At 39.6% G+C, this 22419-nt stretch overlaps 1 protein-coding gene across 3 annotated transcripts in view; it reads right to left on the bottom strand.

Annotated features, from left to right (window-relative positions):
- The window catches only part of ARID5B (AT-rich interaction domain 5B), a 195843-nt gene that overhangs the window by 82604 nt on the left and 90820 nt on the right, over nt 1-22419 (bottom strand). For 2 of the 3 annotated variants that reach the window (XM_055274423.2, XM_055274424.2), the window contains exon 4: nt 14673-14903. The exons of the other annotated variant lie outside the window; for it this stretch is intronic. In XM_055274423.2, the coding sequence (XP_055130398.1) occupies nt 14673-14903 (231 nt within the window). The remainder of the gene's footprint in view (nt 1-14672; nt 14904-22419) is intronic. 3 annotated transcript variants of the gene reach the window in all.

The raw sequence follows: 22419 nt of genomic DNA, 5'->3' as shown, positions 1-22419 counted from the left end.
TAACGTTTACAGAGAATCATTGGAAACACCTTTTTTGTTTCATTGATGGAATGCAAGTATGTGAGAACACAAAAGGTTCTTAAAGACCACCCAGTCCAGGAGTTCTTAATCTGAGGTTTCATATACCCTACAAATCCTGGAAAATAGATGCAGAATGTTCTGCATTTGCCTGACATGTCAATTTTTGCTAATAACACCGTTCAAAGCCATTATTATTTTTATTATGTTTGCAAGCACTTTTTATGAGAAGATTCATAGCTTTCATCAGATTCTCAAATGGACCTAAGATCCAAAAAAGTGCAAAAACCAGTCTGACATTGCATTTCATACATAAGACATGGAGTCCCAGAGAGGTTAAATGAGTCATGGAAGCTCCCTATTTGGTATGAGGGTCATATTCAGAACATAGTTCTCCTGACTCCCAAATGCCCTTTCCAGTACATTGTGCTTTTTCTTAATTTCTTGGTAGTTAATAGCATACAGAGTATATACCTCCAAAATCAGGGCTTTGCACTTTTACCTAGCAAAGCCTTTTACCCATCTGCAACTGCCCAAGGAACATACCCCCTACCTTCAGCCGCTACTTCTTACCACACGCTGCCTCCTGTCAGCACCAGCTCAACAGTTCCTCCATCACACCCGAACAGAAGCAATTATGGAAGGAGGAGCTGGTGGTAACAATTACTTTGTCAACTTGCATTCTCCATTACCACTGCAACCAACTTCAACTTTCAGCATTCCTACAGTATTGAGTCTCAATCTTAAGTGTGCATAAAGTGTGATTAAAATATTGGTAACAGGGAAATGTAAATTAGTACAGCCATTATGGGAAACAGTATGGAGGTTCCTCAAAAAATTAAAAATAGAATTACCATATGATCCAGCAATCCCACTATTGGATATATAGCCAAAAGAAAGGAAATCAATATGTCGAAGAGATATCTGCACTCCCATGTTCACTGCAGCACTATTCACAATAGCCAAGACTGTGAGTCAACCTAAGTTTTCATCAAAGGATGAATAGATTTTAAAATAAAGTTTATCAAGGAAATGCTAAATGCTTGACGTAGTAGATACCACAATTACCCTATTTCATCATTACATATTTTATCAAAGTACTACGTTTGTATCAAAGTATCATATGAACCCCATAAATATGTATTATTATATATCCATAAAAATTAAAAGAGAAAATGTGGTATATATACCCAATGGAATAGTATTTAGCCTTAAAAAAGAAGCAAATTCTGCCACCATTTGCAACAACACAAAAGAACCTGGAGGGCATTATGTGGAGTGAAGTAAGGTAATCACAGAAAGACAAATACTGCAAGATCTCACTTACATGTAGCATCTAAAAATGTTGAATTTATAGGAGTAGAGAGTAGAATGGTGGTCACCAGGGGCTGGAGTTGGGGGAGTCGGGGAGATGTTGCTCAAGGGATACATAATTTCAGTTACATAAGTCAAATAAGAGATCTCTTATTCAACATAGTGACTATAGTTAATAATGTATTCTTAAAAATTGCTAAGAGAATAGATTTTAAGTATTCTTATTACAAAAAAAATGTTAAGTATGTGAGGTAATGCATGTGCTAATGACGTCAATTTAGCCATTCCACAATGTATACATATTTCAAAACAACACACTGTACATGATAGACATGTACAATTTTTGTTTGTCTATTAAAAAAAGTGGCTTACATGATATTACCCATTCAAATCCTGAAGGTCTGAGGCAGACCCCAAGAATCAAATTTTTAGTAAGTGCTTCAGGAAATTGATGCACATGTGAAAATCACCGCCTGAGCTTCCTTTCTTGCTTGTGCCCAGTATTCACTGAAGAAAGTTTTTTCCTGTTGTGCTTTGGAGCCCAGGTGAAACTCTGGATCTTCATTCTGAGCATTGGTTCTCAGAAGATACCTAGGTCTACAGCAGGCTCTGATTATCTGATTTCTCTGCTATTGCTTGGAAGGAAAACAATCTTGGCAATAAGAGATTCCTAGAATCCATCAAGTGCTGACACTTTTATGTATAAAGATGTTTGTTATAGTATTAATTATATATTATACATAACAGCAACAAAACAAAACTTTGGAGGAAACCATCTAAACCTCTAATAAAAAAGAATTATGTAAACTGTGATAAATTCATTTTATGTAATATTAGGCAATCATTAAAATGGAGTTTATAAAATGTTTATAAGAATATGGGGAAATGTTTGCTTTATAATAACTAGAAATTTAACATATAAAATTGCATAAATAAAATGTTCTCAAGTAAATGAAAGTGCTTTTGAAAAAGACTGGAGGGAAATCGATAACACTGATGAGATGGCGGATGATGTTTAGGGAGGCAACAGAGTAGATAAGCATAGCAGCTTTGAAGCCAGACAGACCTGAACTGGAATGCAGCTTGACCACTTACTAGTTTTGTGACTTTGGCTTATTTAACTTTTCTTTGTTTTTTAATAGAGACAGGGTCTCACTCTGCCGCCCAGCTACTTGGGAGGCTGGAGTGCAGTGGTGTGATCTTGGCTCACTGCAACCTTGGCGTACTGGGCTCAAATGATCCTCCCACCTCAGCCTCCTGAGTAGCTGGGACTACAGGCGTGTGCCATCACTCTTGGCTAATTTTTGTTTTGTTTTGTTTTGTAGAGAAGGGATGTTGCCCAGGCTGGTCTCAAACTCCTGGGATCAAGGGATCTGCCCACTTCGGCCTCTCAAAGTGCTGAGATTATTTAACTTTTCTTAGCCGCTCTTTCCTCCCCTGTGAAGTGATGGTTAACACGAGCTTCCTTATAGGGATGCTGTAATGATTAAGCAAGATAATGTATATAAAGGGCTTAACATAAGGCCCGACATATGGTACATGCTCACAGAAGAGTGGCAATTATTATTATTACTCTACTTGTACTTTTCATAATAGAAATAACTTCATAATGAGAAAAATATTTTGAAAAACATATAAGCCGTTTTTACTATTTACTTTTTTTTTTTCCCTCCTTGAAATCTGGTACTAAGGGAATGAAGGAGGGGGAGCATCTGGTTTATGGAAGATTCTGGTTAATTAGGGTTTGCTGTATATAATCGCAGCTGTGATGCCGTGCCCTTCACCACTGGGCCACATTTGGGGGGATGGCATTAAGAGCAAAGGCCGAGTAGCTGGTGCCCGAGTCTCACTGTGGTTTCCCCTTAGCTTCATTCACACTCTGCTAACGTTTAGCCACTGACTCACCTGACCAGTTTCTTCAACTTCCTGGTGGGGTCAAGGACACTTGTTCTCCCAGTTCTACAGAGTTGCGCAGAGGCCAGAAGAGGTGGAGGTGCTCTGAAAAGTATGAGGCATCTTCTTGCATGTACAAGACATTCCTCTTATGGCAAGACTGAGGGTGGGATGAGCAGTTACCAGGGTTGGGAGTGGCGGGGCCAAACTCTCCATGTCTCTGAGGCCACCTCCTCAGCTCTTGTAGGTGACACTGGCACCAAGGGTCTGCAAGGCAACTTCCTGGGGCCTCCATAACAGTCCCTGGATTTGTTCTAGTCCTGACACATTTCAAGTTCCTCTCTTTCAACAGCTATGGGATAAAATGCATTCTCTAGAGCATGGTATTTGCAACTGTGCTACAGTAAAGACAAACCTCAAAAGAACTAATTAGTACCAACATCCATCGTCTTTCTGAAGGGGTATGTCCTGGAAATGAAGCGGGACTCAGCTCCTTGATAAAGTCATGTTTCTGGTGCTGTGTGTGACACCCTAGTTAAAAGATTTGATCTCCTACTTCAAAGATACAATATTCATGCCTGGGACGGGACGAGGAAAGCGTCCTGCTGAATCCTGTGTGTTATGAACTTGCCTTTCTAGGATCTTCCATGCAACTCTCCCGAGAGAAGTCCTCAACTATCAATCATATGCAGTAAGCCAGTGATCCATAAAGGATCCTTGGGGTATCAGTACCATCTACCAAGGAGTTTTCCATATGAGAACATTATACTGGCTAAGCCTTTTTTACTTAACACTTTCCGATATGATTCCAGCCCGAACTGTGATCTATATTATATTCCTGACCCATAGAGCCACATTTAATTAGAAACCTGACAACACCCTGTATGCTGTCAAGCAACCAACCACTGTTTCTTGATTGGCCACGGCGAATTCTGGTATCTGTGTTACAAGTTGGAAAGGTTGTTAGTGACCTCTGGATACAGGCTACCATTTGTCCTGACTTAAGTATGCTCCTTGATTTTCTAAGGAAGACATCCTTCTAGGTTGTGCAGAACTACAAAGGTCTTTTAAGCATCCTAACAAATGAACAATCTTTAGCTAAAGACACTGATCAGACTACGAACAATGTCTCTTTGGTTTGAAAAGATAAATAAATATGGAGAAAAAAACCCAGTTCTTTTGATTTTGGCACTCTGCCTTGAGAATGAAATCAACTGGCAATGAGCTAAAGCTGAAAGACTGTGGTCACAAAATACTTCTCTAGGAAATGAGATAAGATGATGGAGATTTGAAGCCCTCTCGGATCTAGCAGAGTTTTTGTATCATTTCAACAAACATGTTGATTCTTACCCCCTCAAGGAGCTTAGAGTCTAGTGAGGAGAAATGCAACTGAAGCCATTAACTTTAATAACAGGCAGAGGGGGAAAAACATCTTTGGAAAAGTACTGAATAACACATAAGGGACAAGAAGCAAAATGTTAAAGATGATTATTCTGAAGTGACTCTTTTAGCCTAGAAGCAGCCCATTAAGCAGCTAGGAAACCAAGCAGGCAGCTCACTCCTTTACCTCTGCTGCAAAATTGGTGCCTCTCTCCTTTTCTTTCTCATAGGCCCAAGGGAAGGATCCAATTTAATAAGAAACAAGTTGATTTTTCTTCCAAGAAACTTCCCCTGGGTTCTAACCATGATGGGGGTCTATGAGAGGATTCACAATTACTCGGTCCCTCGGGGGACTATAACATCTTCTAGGAAAAGAAAAAGAGTTTTTGCTTGTGGAGGCTGCTTTTTGTCTGTGCAGAAAGCTAAATATGGCAGAGGAAACAATCTCTTTGAGCTTCAAAGTCCAGAGTATTTTCCACCTCCTCACCTGAAATAACTTCCTCCTTTTTGTGTCCTTCAAGGTCCAGTTGAAGATCCATTTCCTCTAAGAGGCTTCCTCTGACATTAGGGCCCTCTTTTATGCATCTTTTAACTCTGGTGGCACCTACGGTTTGACCTCCTCACTTTGCCCTTAGCCAACTGCCTTGCAGTGTCTGTTATACCACAAACTTTCCCATGGACAAAGCTTTGGCAGATATCCTGTCCTTTAAACTTCAACATAACTCCTGACTCTTAGCTCTAGGCTTCTTGCACTTGTGGTAGAAAAGCATGCCCCTTGGGGTCAGTAGACCTGAGGGTGTGTGGGGGTTTGCTTTGCTAACCCCTACTTCAGCAACATGCCAGGTCTACGACCCTTCAGAGGCTGTTTAACCTCTCTGAGGTTGCTCATGGGTAAAATGCAAGACTGTTAAGAGGATTGCAAAGAACATTTGTAATGGCCTCTTGCTCCATGTCCTATCTCAGACAACTTGATTTTTCAGTTGTCTAGAGAGCAGACACTAGTATCCTAACAACGCCTGGAGTTCTGCCTTAAACATAGTTGGTGCCCAAGGAATGAATGTATAAGCACCCAAGGAGCATTAGAATGCACCAATCTTCTTCTGCCGAACCCCTTGTGTTCCTTAGTCCTTCAAGATGGCACCTGGAGCGCCAAAACAGCCACTCTAAGAAGAGCTTCTTAGCGAGAGAATTTCTAGGCAACTTCCTAAGGGAACATAAAGCCCAGATGATGGAATCAAGGCCCACGCCAGCCAGCAATGAGAAGATTTCCTGAGCAGGCAGTACAACTGGCTCTTGTGCCAAGAGCTTGGCTACTCTGCCTCCTTTGAAAACCCATTACCAAATCATGGCAAGCGAAATTTAATTTTAAAAAGGGAAATGATTTATGTGCTACAGAAATAAAAAAGTGACAGAAGCAGGAAAGCTTGCATACATTTCATTTTTTGAAATTAGACCTATAATTTTTTCATTAAAGAAGAATGCCAAGTTGGGAAAGCCAATGCATTCTAAGCAGAAAATTACGGAGAGGTGTATAATGAAAGTCCTGTCAGCATGGAAACCCCATGTCTTACAGAGTCCATGAGAACACAGAGCAGTTCACTATCTGCCCCGTTCAACTTCTAAATAGTTTGAGCTCTTAAAGAGCCCTATCCTCGTTTCTGTTTCTCTGATGAGATGGGAAGCCACCGGAGGTCTGAGCATTGAAATGGCCGCTCTGGCTGGGGTGTTAAAAACAGACCAAAGGACAGCAAGGGCTGAAGCAAGGAGGCTGGCATAACAGAAATGAAGGGTATTGGTGGCTGGCACCAGGGTTTCTTGATTCCAGTCCAGTGGGTTTCAGATTTTGAATCCTTGTGATTATTCCTTTCCTAACCACTTCCCAACACGCCAATCTCTCTATTTAAATCCTACAAAATCTACTGTACATTCATCATCTAGAAAGCTAGTGATCAGTTATCTGTTTTCCATCAGCCTGATCTCAGGAAGTCTGAGAGCTCTTTCTGAGCAGGGACTGGGCTGAGAGGCAGCCTAATGTAAAAGTGCAAAGAGCATGGACACTGAGCACATATGCTGATTTTGCCAATTGCTGGCCATGAAATGTTGCTGTGCTTCAGTGTCCTTACCTGTGAAACAGGGGATAGCAATGATACTGACATACACTATAAACGTATCCATCCATTCATGTAACCAATATTTACTACACATCTACTATGTGCTGGGTTCTGCTCTGTTCCCTGCACACATGGCTGTGAATAAGACAGAAAATCCCTATATACATTTACAAAGAGCTTATGTGGCAGTACGTGTGTGTGTGTGTGTGTGTGTGTGTGTGTGTGTTGCAGGGCAGGGGGGGTGGAGGGGGCGGGACAGACTGTAAACATGTAAAGAAACAAATATAGGAGTTAATTTCAGATAATGATGAGTTACAGAAAGATAATGACACACTGGGTGATGGGATAGAGCTGGGCTTGTGGAAGAGGGATGGTCAGAGAAGACTTCCCTGGGGAGGAGACATTTGAGCCAAGGCCCAAATGATCTGGGAAAGAGCCAGATCGGTGATATCTGAGGATATACATTCCATGCAGAGGGACAAACAAACAAGTAGTTCTGGAATAAGCGATGTGGAATGATTTTTAATAGCAAATGACATACTTCATTTTCCCCAGCAGTCTGTATCAATACGAAATAATTTTGTGGGAGTTTTCTGAGGAACCACTACAGACCCATTATGTGGTTGAGGTTGTGTTGGGTGCTGTAAGAGGCACAAGAAGAGTAGGTTAACAATGAGTATTTAAACAGTACTTACGTGGACCACCTAAGTGCTTTTACTCATTAGCTCATTTAATCTTCACAACAGTCCTGTGAGGTCAATACCTGTGAGGTCAGGTTCACAGTGATCTCACATTTTGTCACTCCCCTTTCCATATACTATAAAAGTGGGACATTTTCTGTCTTGTTCACAACTGTTGTCCTCATAGATCAGAACAGCACCTCACACATAATAGCTGTGGAATAAACACTGGCTAAATGAATGAATGAATGAATGAGAGCCTATCATGTGTCAGGCACTGCAATAGGCTCTAAGCATCTCCAGACAGCCTCACCTACAGTCCAAGGAACTTATATCCATCTAGTTCCCTGGCAGGACATAACAAAGGGGATTACAGAGAATCTTCATTTACCAAAGAGGCTGCTTAAGTTAAGCGAACACAGACTTATTCTGAATCTCTCTCCACCACCGCTACCCCAGACCAGCACTTTTGCTTGTGATTTTTCAATGACCTGGTTCTTTCCTGCAGCAGGCATGTGTGCTTTTTAATTGATAAAAATGTCAGTTTCACCCTAGAGAGAAATATGTTGATATTGCTAATGTAATGGGATATAACTTTCTCGCTTTTCTAGTTGAAATGCTAGGTGAAATATTAGTCAATATAGACACAAATCGTTTCTTACGGGGTGAACAAAAGTTTATTGTACCCATGGGCCCAAATAGTTTTTAATAACCCATTGAGCCCACTCAGCTACAAAAGGTGTCCAGAGTTATTTTTAAATCTCCTTTCAAGTTCCAAAAATAGAAGAGAAATCCACTAATCTTAGCCATTCCATATATTATGACTCTGTAAGTTAATTTACAGTAGCAACACACAAAATTATTTTCCCAAGAGAAATGGTATTCTAAGCTTCTGAGGCCTCTGCCCAAGGAGGTCTTCTCTCTTGCTCTACTTTTGTCTTACTCTCTTAGAAGCTGAGTCCATCTTTTAATCATTACATGTATCACGGAGCACATCCATTACACCTCTACCAGCACTGAGTTGGGTTTGGTTTACTATGCCGTATGATGACCTTAATGTTCTCCTTGTTTTCACTTTGGTAGCCCATGCAACAAGGAGAAAGTGTCAGGAGTGACTTGGTTAGACCATTGTTTTGTTGTTGTTGTTTGTTTGTTTGTTTGAAATGGAGTTTTTGCTCTGTTTCCCAGGCTGGAGTACAATGGCGTGATCTCGGCTCACTGCAACCTCCGCCTCATAGGTTCAAGAGATTCTCCCGCCTCAGCCTCCTGAGTAGATGGGACTACAGGTGCTCGCCACCACACCTGGCTAATTTTTATATTTTTAGTAGAGAAGAGGTTTCACCACGTTGGCCAGGCTGGTCTCGAACTCTTGAACTCAGGTGATCCACCTGCCTCAGCCTCCCAAAGTGCTAGGATTACAGGTGTGAAGCACCATGCCCAGCCTGGTTAGACCATTCTTTAATGATAAACAAAACCTCTAGAAAATTTCCAAAACAAAACAGTCCTCCAAGTAAGATCTCTGAAGGTTAAGGTCTTCTGCATATACAGCAATATACAAGACGCACAACTCCTTTTCCACTTAGCTTCAATGAAAGAAAAATGTCTGCCTTATCATTTGGGAGATCGGTGGGCACTGCAGGCAGGCAGAGAAAGTATGAATGTGGACAGGGGCCAGGAACAAAGCTATTTGATCATCGAAATCCACTGTGACCATGAAACCTACTTTGGCAGGGAAAAAAATGTTTACTCACTTACAAATTCCCATGATCCTTAACAAAACAACGGCCTTTCCTTTCATTTCCAGCAAAACATGTGATGTTCAGAAAGGAAGAGGCAGAGCCCAGCTCATCCTTTATGTTTCAAATTAATTTTATACGTCCTGAATTTCCTTTCATAAAAATTCAAGGTTTTGTCCTTTCATCTCTTCTGTTCTCCCCCTTTTCTTTTTCTTCTTTTGTCCATAATGTCATTATTTCACTCCACAGGAAAAACAGGACAGGAAAGTTCAGTACAGAGATAGAAAAGCCTCTTTAAAAACATACCATAAAAAGTAGAAAACTCTTCTTTTCCATTAAAGTTCTATTATAGTAAGACCCCAGGAGCCTTAGGGAATTGGGTTCCTTCATGATTGAAAAACAAGATCATTTTGGATGAGTATGAGTTGTGCAAGACATATGACTGATAGAAACAGTAGAGAATCTTCATTTATCAAGAGGATTTTTTAAAAATCAAGTGAACACAGTCTTATTCTGTGTCCGGCAAGTTGGCTGTTATTACCCGATTTTACAGATGGGGCAAGTGAGGGACCTTATGTCACTTGCCCAGAGGCATAGAGAATCAGATGGTTGAGCCCTGATTTAAACCTGAGCTATTTGCCCGTAAGCTTAGCACTCTTTCACTATACCCTGCTGTCCCTCCTTTCTGGTCCCCTGCAGAATGTGTATTTTCATATTGACATAGCCAATCCCTTCTCCCTGAAGATCAGAGCTCACGGTGTCTACACATGGACCAAACACCTGATGACAGGCCAACACACACCCCAATTGCCAAAAGACTCAGAAGCACAACTTCAACTTCTTATGCTTCTTTGCAATTCAAACCTCAGACCAAAATAAACTGTATCTCTTTTTTTAAGTCAACCATTTCTTAAGCCATTTAGTCCCACACACCTTGAATAACTGATTTCATCTCATTTATGTATATTGAGCTGCCTTACCTATCTTTGATGGAAGCCAGTACCTTAAAGTTATCCATTTATCTACCGTACTGAGTATGCCTCTGTTTGGATTTAGCTGTCAACACTTCACACATGTGAAATCAATCTGTGTGATATTCATGTAAACACTGTGCATTACAAAGTGGTGGACACTTTATTGTTCTAACAACAAAAATAGACTAAAATATTTGTATGTGTTTGTTTTTTCTATGGCATAGAAAATAATACAATATAAATGACAGTATGCATTTTACAAAAGAGGAATCATTTACAAAGGTAAAAGCAAGGTAGGGGTTGTTGGAGAATGCTTGATGTTAGGCTATTCTAACAGGACAGTGGAGGCAGGAATTATGCACAGAATAAAGATTCTTATGAAGAAAAAATTGCCATTCACATCACTTTCCCCTCATTGGTATTACAAGCTCATTTCCTAATTGCATGTGCAATACAATGAGTTTTCATAATGCTTTAATGGGGAGTCTGTTGCTTTCGTTTTAAAAATAGTCAATTCTCTTGTGCTAAGAAAAGAGCATATTGCCTTTAAGAGCAGTGTAACTGACAAGATGGAAGAATGCAAGCAGAATGTCGAGACTGAAGCTTTTCAATCACCTACCATTAATACGATTCAATTTATGCTTATGTCATAGGTTTAGACATTGCACAGCTCTGTAAGCAAGGAAGGGACCTGAATAAAATACAGTGAAGAAAGCAGATGGTATGCTATCAAAACCCTTCAAGCCTAAAATAACCTTTTCCAAGTAAGGAGGATAGTTAATTAAAACCAGGATATATTTACTCAATTCTGAATATCTCAATGTAAATAAAAATCAAAATGACACTACTGTAATGTTGGACTAAATGATGAATTTCATCTATTCTATTTTTCTTTAATAGTTTCTAATCAAACTTTTCATTAAATAGCTTCATAAAATTCCACAGAGAATTTATTTACAGGGACTCATTGCAGATTTAAAAGCCTTACTTTTATTGTTTAATTAAACTTGTTATTCAGTGGACAACATTAAAACAGCAGCGGGGATTGGTGCGGGGGAGCAGGGGTGTATGGGCAGTTGGGCAAGGTCATCCCACAATGCAAAGTCTATTTTCAGAGATGAATCCAGGGAATGCAGGTAAGCTCCACGGCACACAGAGAAAACTTAGACTCATTCCTATCCAAGATGGAAAGCCAGCCTCAGCTCCAAAGTCACAGCCTGGGTTCTTGCCAGGCTTGGTCACTGAGTCACATGTGTGTCCCACAGGTAGAGAGGACATCAGGCCATTTATGAAACCCACCCAAAGGATAGTGACTAGAGGCAGAACAAACCTAAGACAGACCAACAGTCCAGGGTGAAGGCAGCCATTACCCAAAATGGAAGGTCAGAACATGAGTTTTAAACAATTTAGACATTTCCAATAGTTTTTTTTAAATTAGAAATGAGTAGTTATTAACCTGCTCCCTATCTTTTAAAACCAGATCAAACTCTGCCTTTTTCATGAGGCTTTCCCTGACCCCTCACCAAGATTTCCATCTCCATCCACCTCCCAGCCCACTGCTAAATTCCTACCACACTTGCTTTCTGCAACACTCATCAAATACTTAATCATTGACTTTCTTGTAACATTAGTTAACCTTTCAGGTGTGTTAATCCTGTCTTCCCCAATTAGATTTTAAATTCTCAAAACTAGCAAGAACCAAGTTTTATTTACCTTTTGAACACCTCCTCCCACCCCCCACTCCATAATCACATTTAATAGAAGAAAGCAAAAAGTATATTAGTTAATAAAATAAACATTATTCAATCATAGGAAAGCAAACAGTGTCCTTTTGAGAAGGGCCTTGGAGGTATTTTACAGCAATTTATGAATTTCATGTGTCAAAGGTGTAGCTGCTAAATGCTATAAACTCTTTGCCATCAGCTCTACCATTCATCCACCTGGTGATATGGCCAATAAAATTTGATTTTTACTGCCTAGGCATACTGTTACCTAAATTACATTTGACCAATTACTGAAGTCACCAAACGTGTGGTACAGAATATATACTGTGTAGAAAATTCATCTGTGGGCCCCCTGGCACTCTCGGTAATCTGACAGAAGTGTTTCAGTCATCTGGCAGTGTTTAATATTAGGAACATTTGTTTAATGCTAGTCACTAATTAAATTTATGTTCTTCCACCAACTGTTAGTTGGTTGGAGAAACTCAATGCCACATTTTAACAAACACTTTAACCCGTGTCAATTTCAAATGCAACCAGTTGGAGATTTAAAAGTGTGCTCTTTGGAAATTTAGGTTGTGACCGAAAGTGGGACGGTGGGGAGGGATGTTAGTGAAGTTGCTCAAATCTGCTCAAAATAAGCTTTTTGGTCCACTTACTAACATGAAAGACTTTAAGAAGTACAAACTATTTGAAGTACAAACAACTAAAAAAAGTCTAATACTCTAATTATTAAACTAGCCATCTAGAAGGTCTCTAAAAGTACCTTTATTCCAAAAGAAAGCTTCCACTTTAAGAGGCTGGAGAAGAAAAACAGCATTAAAATTAGCTATACCAGAAGAAAGTTCAGGAAAACATTCAAAAGTCAGATGCTTGTTTTTGTGAGAACATTTAAAACTAATTTAGTAACTCTTAACAACCATTGTGATCGCTGTTAAATTGGAACTTCTTTCTATTACCAATTCTAGATGCAACAGCTTTGAAACTCAATGACTAATAATTCTTAAATTAGCCAAAAAGGTTAAAACATATTTTTCCTCATATAACGTTGTGAAACTCTAATTTTGAACACTCTTAAATGAGGGAACACATGCTTTCAGTTTTATTCTGTGTCCGGAATTTAGAGACCTCTTGAGCGGCAAGCAGGAAGCAACGTTTGGGAGCCGAGCATGTGGAAGAAAAACTCAAACACAGGTATTGAAAAGGGAAGATTTGTAAATGCTGATCTGAAAAGAGAGGGCATTGTAAAAAAATGTATTGCATACATTTATCTACTTGAAGTCAAAGGATATTTGAATACTAAAAATACGACAATAAATAAATTTCTTTGAAGAAGAAAAAAATAAATACAAATAGTGTTGCCCTCTTACAGAATGACAGTCATTTGATAAGCCAGAGTTGTGAGAGATATCCAAAAAAACAATTTAGAGGGAAAAAACATCATGGCTCTTAGAATCTAATGGACTTAGATCATTTGGTTCCCCTTCCTCTCTCTCTCTTCCCTTCCTTCTTGATCATCATATGCCATCTCCTCATCCTCACCCCGCCTCTGTTCACATATCTACTTGCAAAATTTCTCCAGCAGCAGCACCAGGGCTGTTGGAATCATGAAGAAGCAAATTTAAGAGGCCATAGCAGACTCCTGAAACCATACCAAGGTCTGCAAAGGATAAGCAGAGTAACCTGAATCTGGATAATCTGCCAACTAGTGATTCTCAGGAAAACGTCAGCCAACAAAATCAAGGAATGTTTCAGTTCAAAGGGACCCTATGCTCTCTCCAGGCTAAGGGTCTCAACCTCTTCTTCATCCAGGTAGCCATGACGGATTCAGCAGGGCTCAGCCATCCCAGCATTCTGTGGTAGTGATTCCAGAGAAGGGGTAGGGGGAGAGCAGTAGGTGTTCACGCCTCTAAGTATAGAAATTCCCAGGAACACAAGCAGTTTGATAAGCCTACCCCAGGGTATTCTGACATCCCTGCCCAGCCTGCTGAAAACCACTGATACGATCCAATCTCTTCAACAAACAGATGAGAAAGTGATAATATAAGAGAACGACTATCTTGGCTTGCATCTCGCCATCTACTGCACCGTGTAAGGCTTCCCAAACTGGTGATGTGATATCTTCTTCTCCTCCCCTTCTGTCTACATGTAGAGACACGTGACCAGTTAGCTAGGCAGAGATGCAGATTAAGATATGTAACCATCTTTGGTGGGCACAATATGCATGTGCATGTGAATGTGTGTGTATGAGTGTATGAAAAATTCAGGACATGGACATCTATCTATCTATCTATCTATCTATCTATCTATCTATCTATCATCTATCATCTATCTATCATCTCTCTATGTGTCTATCTACTGTACAGTACTGAAGTGGTTATCTATTTATCCACCATACAGTACTGAAGTTGTTTTCTTTCTATCTATTTATCTATCCACTGTTTACTACTGAAGTGGTTACCATTAGTGCATTTTTACAATACCTTATAGCAATGAAAAGAGAGTGACTGGTTAAATAAAAAAGCGTCTGAATAGACAAAGCCTTTTGAGAGAGAACTAACATGAAAGCTTCCTGTCCTAAAGTCCAGTTTCAAGGTCGACCAAGCAATTTCAGACTCTACATTGAACAACAAATTCTAAATAATCATCTCTTACTCATAGTAAACACAGGCTGCGAAGGAGGCAATGACGCCTTATGCTGCAATAATTTGGGGGATGGGAGGGGTGGGGTAGCACATGGGGCTTGTGAAAGTGAGCCCCGTTCCCCATCACCGCTCTTCAGAAGAACTGAAAACAACTAGGCACACACGCACAAGTATCAGGTAGGAAAAAAAAAAAGACTCACCAAACTCATCGCATATACTCTCGTTTTCTATGAGAGTCGGGTGGTCAAAGGTGTCCCGACAGTACAGGATCTGAGGGTTCCTGCTGACCACTGCAATGCCCCCCAGGGCCAATGCAAACTGGTCCGTTAGAATGGAAGATGGCTTATCCTGGATGCGTTTCAGCATCGAGCGGTACCGGCAGTACTGGGGATAGCTGAGAACTATCACGTTCGTTTCTTCCTCGTCCTCCCCTAGACAAACGAGAAAACACTTCCATTACCCTCTTCCCTCTGACAAAGAACTTTCATGGCCATGGTATAATTTCAATAACCACTTCTGGTTTGGGACTAAAAAGACCCTCATCCTTGTTACAGTCTGGGGGATGCCAGCATCCTCCCAGCCCCACTTCACTCATCCAGCCCCACAGAATACGCTTGGGGCTACCCGCAGAGTGGACCTTCTTGTAGAGAAAAGAAAAGAGTAGGCTGGCCCTCTAGACACAGTAAGTAATGGTTGTGTCATCAGCAAGCAGTAGGACCCAAAAACTGTTTTGAAAGAATCTTCATTTTTTGAAGCATTAAAGTCATCATCAACACAGGGAAAGGCATAACTTTGCTGGGCTTCTTTACATTTATTTCTAGTTTGGAATTGCTCTTATATTGGATTATACAGATGATCCTCAACTGAACGATGGTTCCACGTAAGATTCCTTGACTTTATTATCGTACAAAAGCAACATGCATTCAGTAGAAAGCATACTTTGAATTTTGAATTTTCATCTTTTCCTGGGCTGGAGATATGCAGTAGGACACTCTCCTATAAGGCTTGGCAGGGGCAGTGGGTGGCAGCTCCTGGTCAGCCACGAGATCAAGAGGGTGAACACCAGTACTCTACAGTGTGCTGTGTTGCCAGATGATTTTGCCCAACTGTAGGCTACGGCAAATGTTACAAGCACGTTTAAGGTAGGCTAGGAAAGCTATGTGTTCAGTAGGTTAGGTGTATTCAATGCCTTTTCGACTTGATATTTTCAGCTTACAATTGGTTTGTTGGGATGTAACCCCATAGAAAGTCGACAAGCATCTGTAGAATCTTTTCAGTGCTTGGAGCTTCTGAAAACGTCATCTGGACCCAAAGATGTCCAATGGGTCTAAAATGCATCACCATCTGCTCTGGGGTCATCAGTGCTGTTTAGCAGCTATTTCCTGTTCTCCTTTTGGGCCTGTGGAAAGCCTGTGTGCCTCACTCTCTTGGAGGCCAGCGGCCCTGTGACTTTCCTTGGCCAATGAAATATGACAGAAGTGGGTGGTTGCTTTAAGATCCAGTGTGCCACTGACCACAATCTCTCTTTGTCTTTGCTGTGACCATCTATAATGTCCCAGACAGTGGCAACTCTGCCAGTCTGGGTCTTGGAGTAAAATTAACATGAAGCAGAACCCCTGGTTGATCCAAAAGAGACATATAACATAAGCAGGAAATAAACCTTTGTTGTTCTAAAGCAATGGTGATTTGGGGATCATTTGTTACTGCAGCATGATCTAGCCCAACTTGATTGATACAACCACCTTCTCCACCCTCCCCATACCCATACCCCCTCTCTTTTAATGTTCGTCAAATCCATCTGGTAACTTGGCACACCTCAGAGAACCATGCTGGGAGGACTCCCTAAGCATCCTTGTGAGAGAGTTCTATCAAAACCACCTTAACTCAGGGGAACACTTCAGCAAATTTAGCGAAGCTTCCTCTTACAATTATCTTAATGCTTATTTATACCTCACTTTATTTTGTGCTTATTTGTAAACACCATGAAGCCTTCCTTCATCTTAAGCTTGAGAAATGGCAAACACCGTGCTTTGGTGGCCTCCACCTGTACAACATCAAGCTGAATTTAGGCTCCATGACCCAGTTTGCCATCACTCCACAACCACCCCATCAGAGCGGTTGTAAGCAATTCCCAGACATGTCACTTGCTTCTCCAAAGGGAAAACACTCAATATTTCAAGCCCTTACCATGCTGCAGGGAATTGCACTAGACAGTTGTTAAGGATACCAACATTATCATGGCCATCTGGTAACCAGTGGGAGACGAATGAGCAAGGACGGAACATAATGATGGAACATAACCAGTACCAATGGAAGGTGTGCATGTGACCTTTTCAGATAGGAGGCCAATACCCAGATGTATTTCTAATTATGTTCACTTAGTTCCTCAGGCTGGCGGCTTTTCCACGGATGGAGATGTTTAGCTGCCTACAAGATGACATCTTTTAACAGTGTACACGTCTTCAACTCCTGCCTGGTCTGTGTATAGCTGCTTTGTCAGCTGGCACACTTAATTAAAAGGAAATATGTTTACCTTGAAGGCAAGTCCCCCAGTGCAAACTAGTTTTGAGATGCTGATATATGTCCCAAGACATGCCCATCTGAGATTTTTACAGCAGACCAAGACGCTAAGTTCAAACTCTGGGTTCAAAACTGTGCTTTTTATACAGCTAAAGCACAAAAAGTTTTAGTGAAAATATTCAAATGCGGTCAGTTCTCCAGAGTTTTTAAGTGCTATTTCAAGAAGCAGCCCCCAACATGTCAATTGTATTATTACACTCGATTTGTATGATACTCGATTTGTCTAAGACATTGTTAATGAGAGAGAGGCATATAACCATGAAGTGCCAGGACTACCCCTCATAGCAAGTTCATAGCACTTAATACCGTCTCCCATACATAGTAAATACTGTGCTTGTAAATACCTGTTGATTCCAAAATTCTATCTTGGTTGTGCAATTAGCTTTCTATGATGGGGGTAAAGGTGCATCAATTTCTCCAAGTATTCTTGAAATAAAATGGAGAAAAATGTGTGCGCTCTCAGGTTGAAGGAGTATGAATGAACAGTTGCTTCAGAGTAAGTTTCATGGAAGATGTCACCTGGACTCTTGGGACCACTTCACTTCCTTCATATCCCTTCATTCTCCTTTTGTTTTTTTCTCTAACCATTTTTCATGATGATGCCATCTCTAACTGCTTCCCAATTCTCTGTTCTGGACGGAGTCGGCTCCCTGGCAATCTTCTGTGCCTAGAAATGACCTCTTTTTTTTCTCTCCACCTTATCCTAGTTCAAAACATTTAGATCACGCAGTACCCAGAACACTAGCCAAGTCATGAATCCTTCTCTTTCTGTTGGAAGAAAAAGAGCAAGTTCCCCCTACTCTCAACTCCTACAACTGTCCGTGCATTCTGGAGACAGTGTTGCTAATAGTGATCCTGGGACTGTCTGCATCAGAATCAGATACTGTGCCATCGAGAACCAGTGACTTAGCATCTCTAAGGCTGGGGTCTAGGAATTTACCTTTTGAACAAGGATCGCAAATAGCTCATGCACACTAAACTTTGAAACCAGTAACTCTGAGTTTACTTTTTTGCGAAGACTTAAAGTAAGGTCATTAGTTTGGGTTTTGAAATATATATACATATATATATATATTTTCAGTTGTCAGAGTTTTAAAAAATTCTTATTTCTCTCCTAACCCCCCAGTACATAGAACAAAGAACCAAATTCTCTTCTCTCTGCCACTTTCTCAGGATTGTTACAGATATCACAGAAGACAGCAAATTTTAAAAGCCCTCTTAACTAAAAATATGAGAAACAGAGAGACTGTTTCCCCATTTAGAAAGCAAGTATTAATGCTGTTTCCAGTACTGATAATAAAACACTAAAATTTACAAAGGTTTTTTTGTATAGTGTTTTCACATCTCTTTTGTTCCTCACAACAACCCTATTAGTGGCATTACTACTTGTTAATATTCCCCAATTTGAGACTATAACCACCCATTCCTTTTCTTTTTTTTTCTTTAAGAGATGGGCCTCTCTCTGTTCTTCAGGCTGGACTCAAACTCCTGGGCCCAAGCAATCCTCCTACCTCTGCCTCCCGAGTAGCCGGGACTTATAACCCAATCTTTGAACTCCAAGTTTGGTGGACTTTTCATTAGGATAAAATGTCTCAAATAATAATAGTAATAATAATAACAGAGATTTAACTGGTTTACACTATTAGGGACAAGGATGGTGGCCTTTGATCAAGTCAAATATAAGACTTCTGTTTGATGGAAGACTAGAATTCAGCCAGTTGGAAGCCAGAATTCTACTCTCCTTAGGTTAGCTTGTTACTTATTATTTTGGAACACTGCAATTCCCACTGTAATGATTTAACATTATTGATACATCATTCATATACATTAACTTTCTACTTTCTATGCATGTGATAGGAAATAGTCCCAACTCTATGTGTTGCCAGCCTAGAACCCCTACCTTTCATCAACCTCCTTCCACACACTAAGAGGCTACAGGCACAGCTGGGGCTTGGTCTATTGTGGCAATGCTTGGTGGGGCCAAAACGCAAATGATAACTTTGTTGCTTATGAACAGAACCACCCATTTGGACCAGAATTTTGGCATTGTTTGGACAGAGGCAGATTTCCAACCTTGCAATTAGACATCCCCAGAGGAGTTGCCTTTAATATTTACCAAACTGGAGAAAGCCCACGAGACCTTGAGGACTCCTAGGAAATTTTACAAAATATTCTAAGTGAAAAGTAAAAGGGAAAGATACAGAGTCAAAGTGGGACCCAGAAAAGCCAAGGTTGAAGCTAGGTTGAAGTTTCACTGAGTAAAAACATTCTGGGTCCAGGTCTCTTCTTTGTAGTTTATTTTATTGGTGAAAACATTTTTTTTTTCCTCAAGGCAAAATATGGTCAACTTTATCTGAAAGGTGTGTATAACGGAGTATAAAATTTTGAGTTTGGGGAGAGCTTTCCAGATCTAAAATTCTGTGATCCTAAAACTGCCTCCTAAGCCTTTGCATTAAATTAACTTCCTTCTGATACAGCTATAAAAATATTAAAGTGTTCAATGGCTGGCATGTTTTATTTTGCCGTAGTACACCAGGAAACAAATAAAGCCAAACAGTCCTTTCAAGAATTATTTAAATTCCTCAGCTACTTCTTTCTTGCTCACGCATTTCATATACACATAAGTAAACACTCCTGTGCAAAGTTACCCATGAAACAAGGGCTGCCAATAAATGCTCTGTAAGATATTTTCCCCCTTCCAATTCATAATAGGGAAAGCAGATAAATCTAAGAATGAATAAATTGCACATTTGTTTTGTAAAAGACAAACAAAGTGTTCCTGGAACAAAGATTTTCTTTCAACCACACCCACAGAGAAAAAGAAATCAAATCCCTAGGAGTATTCTTCTAACACACTCTAGTTGGTTATAGCTGGTTGGGTTATATATACATTACTTGATTTCAGTCAACAGAAAATGATCTGTAATAAATTGCTAGTAACCAAGACTGAAATTTTAAACCATAATTATGATATTCTATTAAAATGTCATCCCATTCCTCAATTTCTCCTATACCAAAAAAAGTGAATGCCTATTTTAAAATGAAACATTCAAAGGGAATAAGAGACCCAACATTACTAAACCTCATTTCAACTTCAATAAAAAGAACTTTGCCTATTAAAAGTTAATACCTAAAGTACACTGCTTGTAATGCTCAACCAAAATGACTCTAATCTTGTGCTTATATCATAATTACACGTTTTGTTAACCTCTCTCAATGTCAATTTTTTACTTATTTATATATTTCAAAGTCCAAAACAGAATTCCACAGAGAAACTGTAATTATAACATGAGACTCCACCCAAGCTTTTCAAACAGTAACTGTATACCATTGCTTTAATCCTCAGAGTTGGGCTGGGGGTGGGGAAGGGGTCAGGGAGAAAGGGTAAGAGCAGGCCTTCATTCTGAATAGCACGTTGCTCAAGTTGTCTTTGTACAAAGAGAGATGCATGAAATAGCAAACACAATGAATTAATGGAGCATTGACTTTCAAATATCTATAATGCTATTTTTTGAAAATAGATAATGGCGGCCAAATGCACGGAGGCTGAAAACATAAATTCCAGAGGAGAAATTTGCTTTTATCTCTCACACAACAATTTAGAAATGTAACTTTCTTTTTCATTCTTGGGGTGAGGGGAGGCTTGTTTCGGAAACATCACACTATTATGCTTACTGAAAACCACTATAATCTACTTCTAACATCAGTAAGTTTTTTTAAAAAATATTTTAAAAAAAAACCTTCGCCCCAGGATTTTATAGAGCCTAGTGGAAAAAATATGCATGTTCCTTCCTGCACCTAATTACCTCAACTGAAAAATCTGCCAAGTATTTTGCCCTTTAGTTCTCTTAATCGTATTAGGGCAAATGCATTTGGATGCCAATAGAAACAAACATTTAAAGATTTTCACTTAAAAGATTCCAAATATGTATGAAGGCTAAGTTTGAGACACAATGTCCCTTGTGCTTCAAAGACAACATACAGTTTTCTTTCTTTTTTTTTTAAAGCAAATATGAATGTGCTCATGTTATAAAACTTGATGTCTAGTTTTGAAACAATTTAAGCAAAATAATGTCAATATGTGAGGTTCTCACAATGATTTATGCTTCCTCCTGTTACTTCATTACATTAGACATTCTTTTCTCAAAGCTTTATACTTTTCACCGTGCTCCTAGCAACCAACCAACGGCAAAGCATCAACTTTATATACCTGGCGCTATTCCAATTCTTACTGCTATTGACAATTATATTGAAGTTTCCATTTAATTGCTGCTCTGTTGTGACACTGAATATTTGTCATAATTAGTCATTTCCTATTTTCTGTCCATGCATTTTTGATTATTACTGAAAATGAAATTTTTATTCCAGAAAACCTAAGCATGAAAATTCTACAGATAAGAGTAGCTACAGCTGTTACTATCATTACCAACATTGTAACATGAAGAAAAAAAAAAGAATATAATTTCTCGGAAGGTAATTTTCCTTTCAGTCTAAGTGCTCTTATTCATCTTGCAGTTACTCAATGATTTCCTGTTCTAATTACAGGACATTATACAGAAAGACATTTGTAAAAGGAAAATGCAGCAGAGCATATGACTAAATAGCTTGAATTGGTTGAAAGTGTTTAAAATTCCAAAGTTGTACATCAACTTTATCAATTCGTGGTTACAGCTCTATGTAAATGTGTACTGTGTCCTGCCGTATTTTTCAATCTCTCTTAAGGCAGTAAACTTAGTACCCAAAGTTAGTACACATCAAAGGGGAAAACACATTTGCAGTTAAACTGATGTTGAAGAGTTGGAGTCAGGGAAGATCAGTTTGTGTGTGTGTGTGTGTGTGTGTGTCTCTTCCTCATCAAAGCTGTTAAATTGGAGGCATGCCAAAACAAGGAGTGGAAAATATTAATAATAAAAATAAATTAAATGCCTGATTAAAAGGGAAAGAGAACAAGATTCCATCCAGAATAGAAATGAAAATGCCACAAACTATTTCATAAAAACAAACTGTGACGTAAATTACACATCAGTATTGCACTGTTGTGGTTATTTTGAGAAATGGTTTGTACTGTAAGTCAGCTGGTGCTGCCCCACCCTTAATGATTTTGTAATTCTCGACACAGTAAGCAAGTGGGGCAGCCCTGAGATTGCTGAGACAGAAAACAGACCTAGCCATACAGAACTGGCAATAAAAAGATAATGTACTTTTAACATAACAGAACAAGGAGATTGGCTTGGCTTTATTAACTAAAAAAAACTACTTTAAATGGTCCCCAGCTTGCCATTTGTTTTGCTAAATGGAAACACAGATCTTCCCAGGATACGCAACGAAAACATCACTGGAGAACTTAAAAAAAAGTAAATGTGGGAA

The sequence above is a fragment of the Symphalangus syndactylus genome, chromosome 4 (genome assembly GCF_028878055.3).
Source record: "Symphalangus syndactylus isolate Jambi chromosome 4, NHGRI_mSymSyn1-v2.1_pri, whole genome shotgun sequence".
In the NCBI taxonomy this organism is placed as follows: Eukaryota; Metazoa; Chordata; class Mammalia; order Primates; family Hylobatidae; genus Symphalangus; species Symphalangus syndactylus.
The sequence above is the reverse complement of the archived record's forward strand: the minus strand, read 5'-3'. Positions and strand labels throughout refer to the sequence as shown.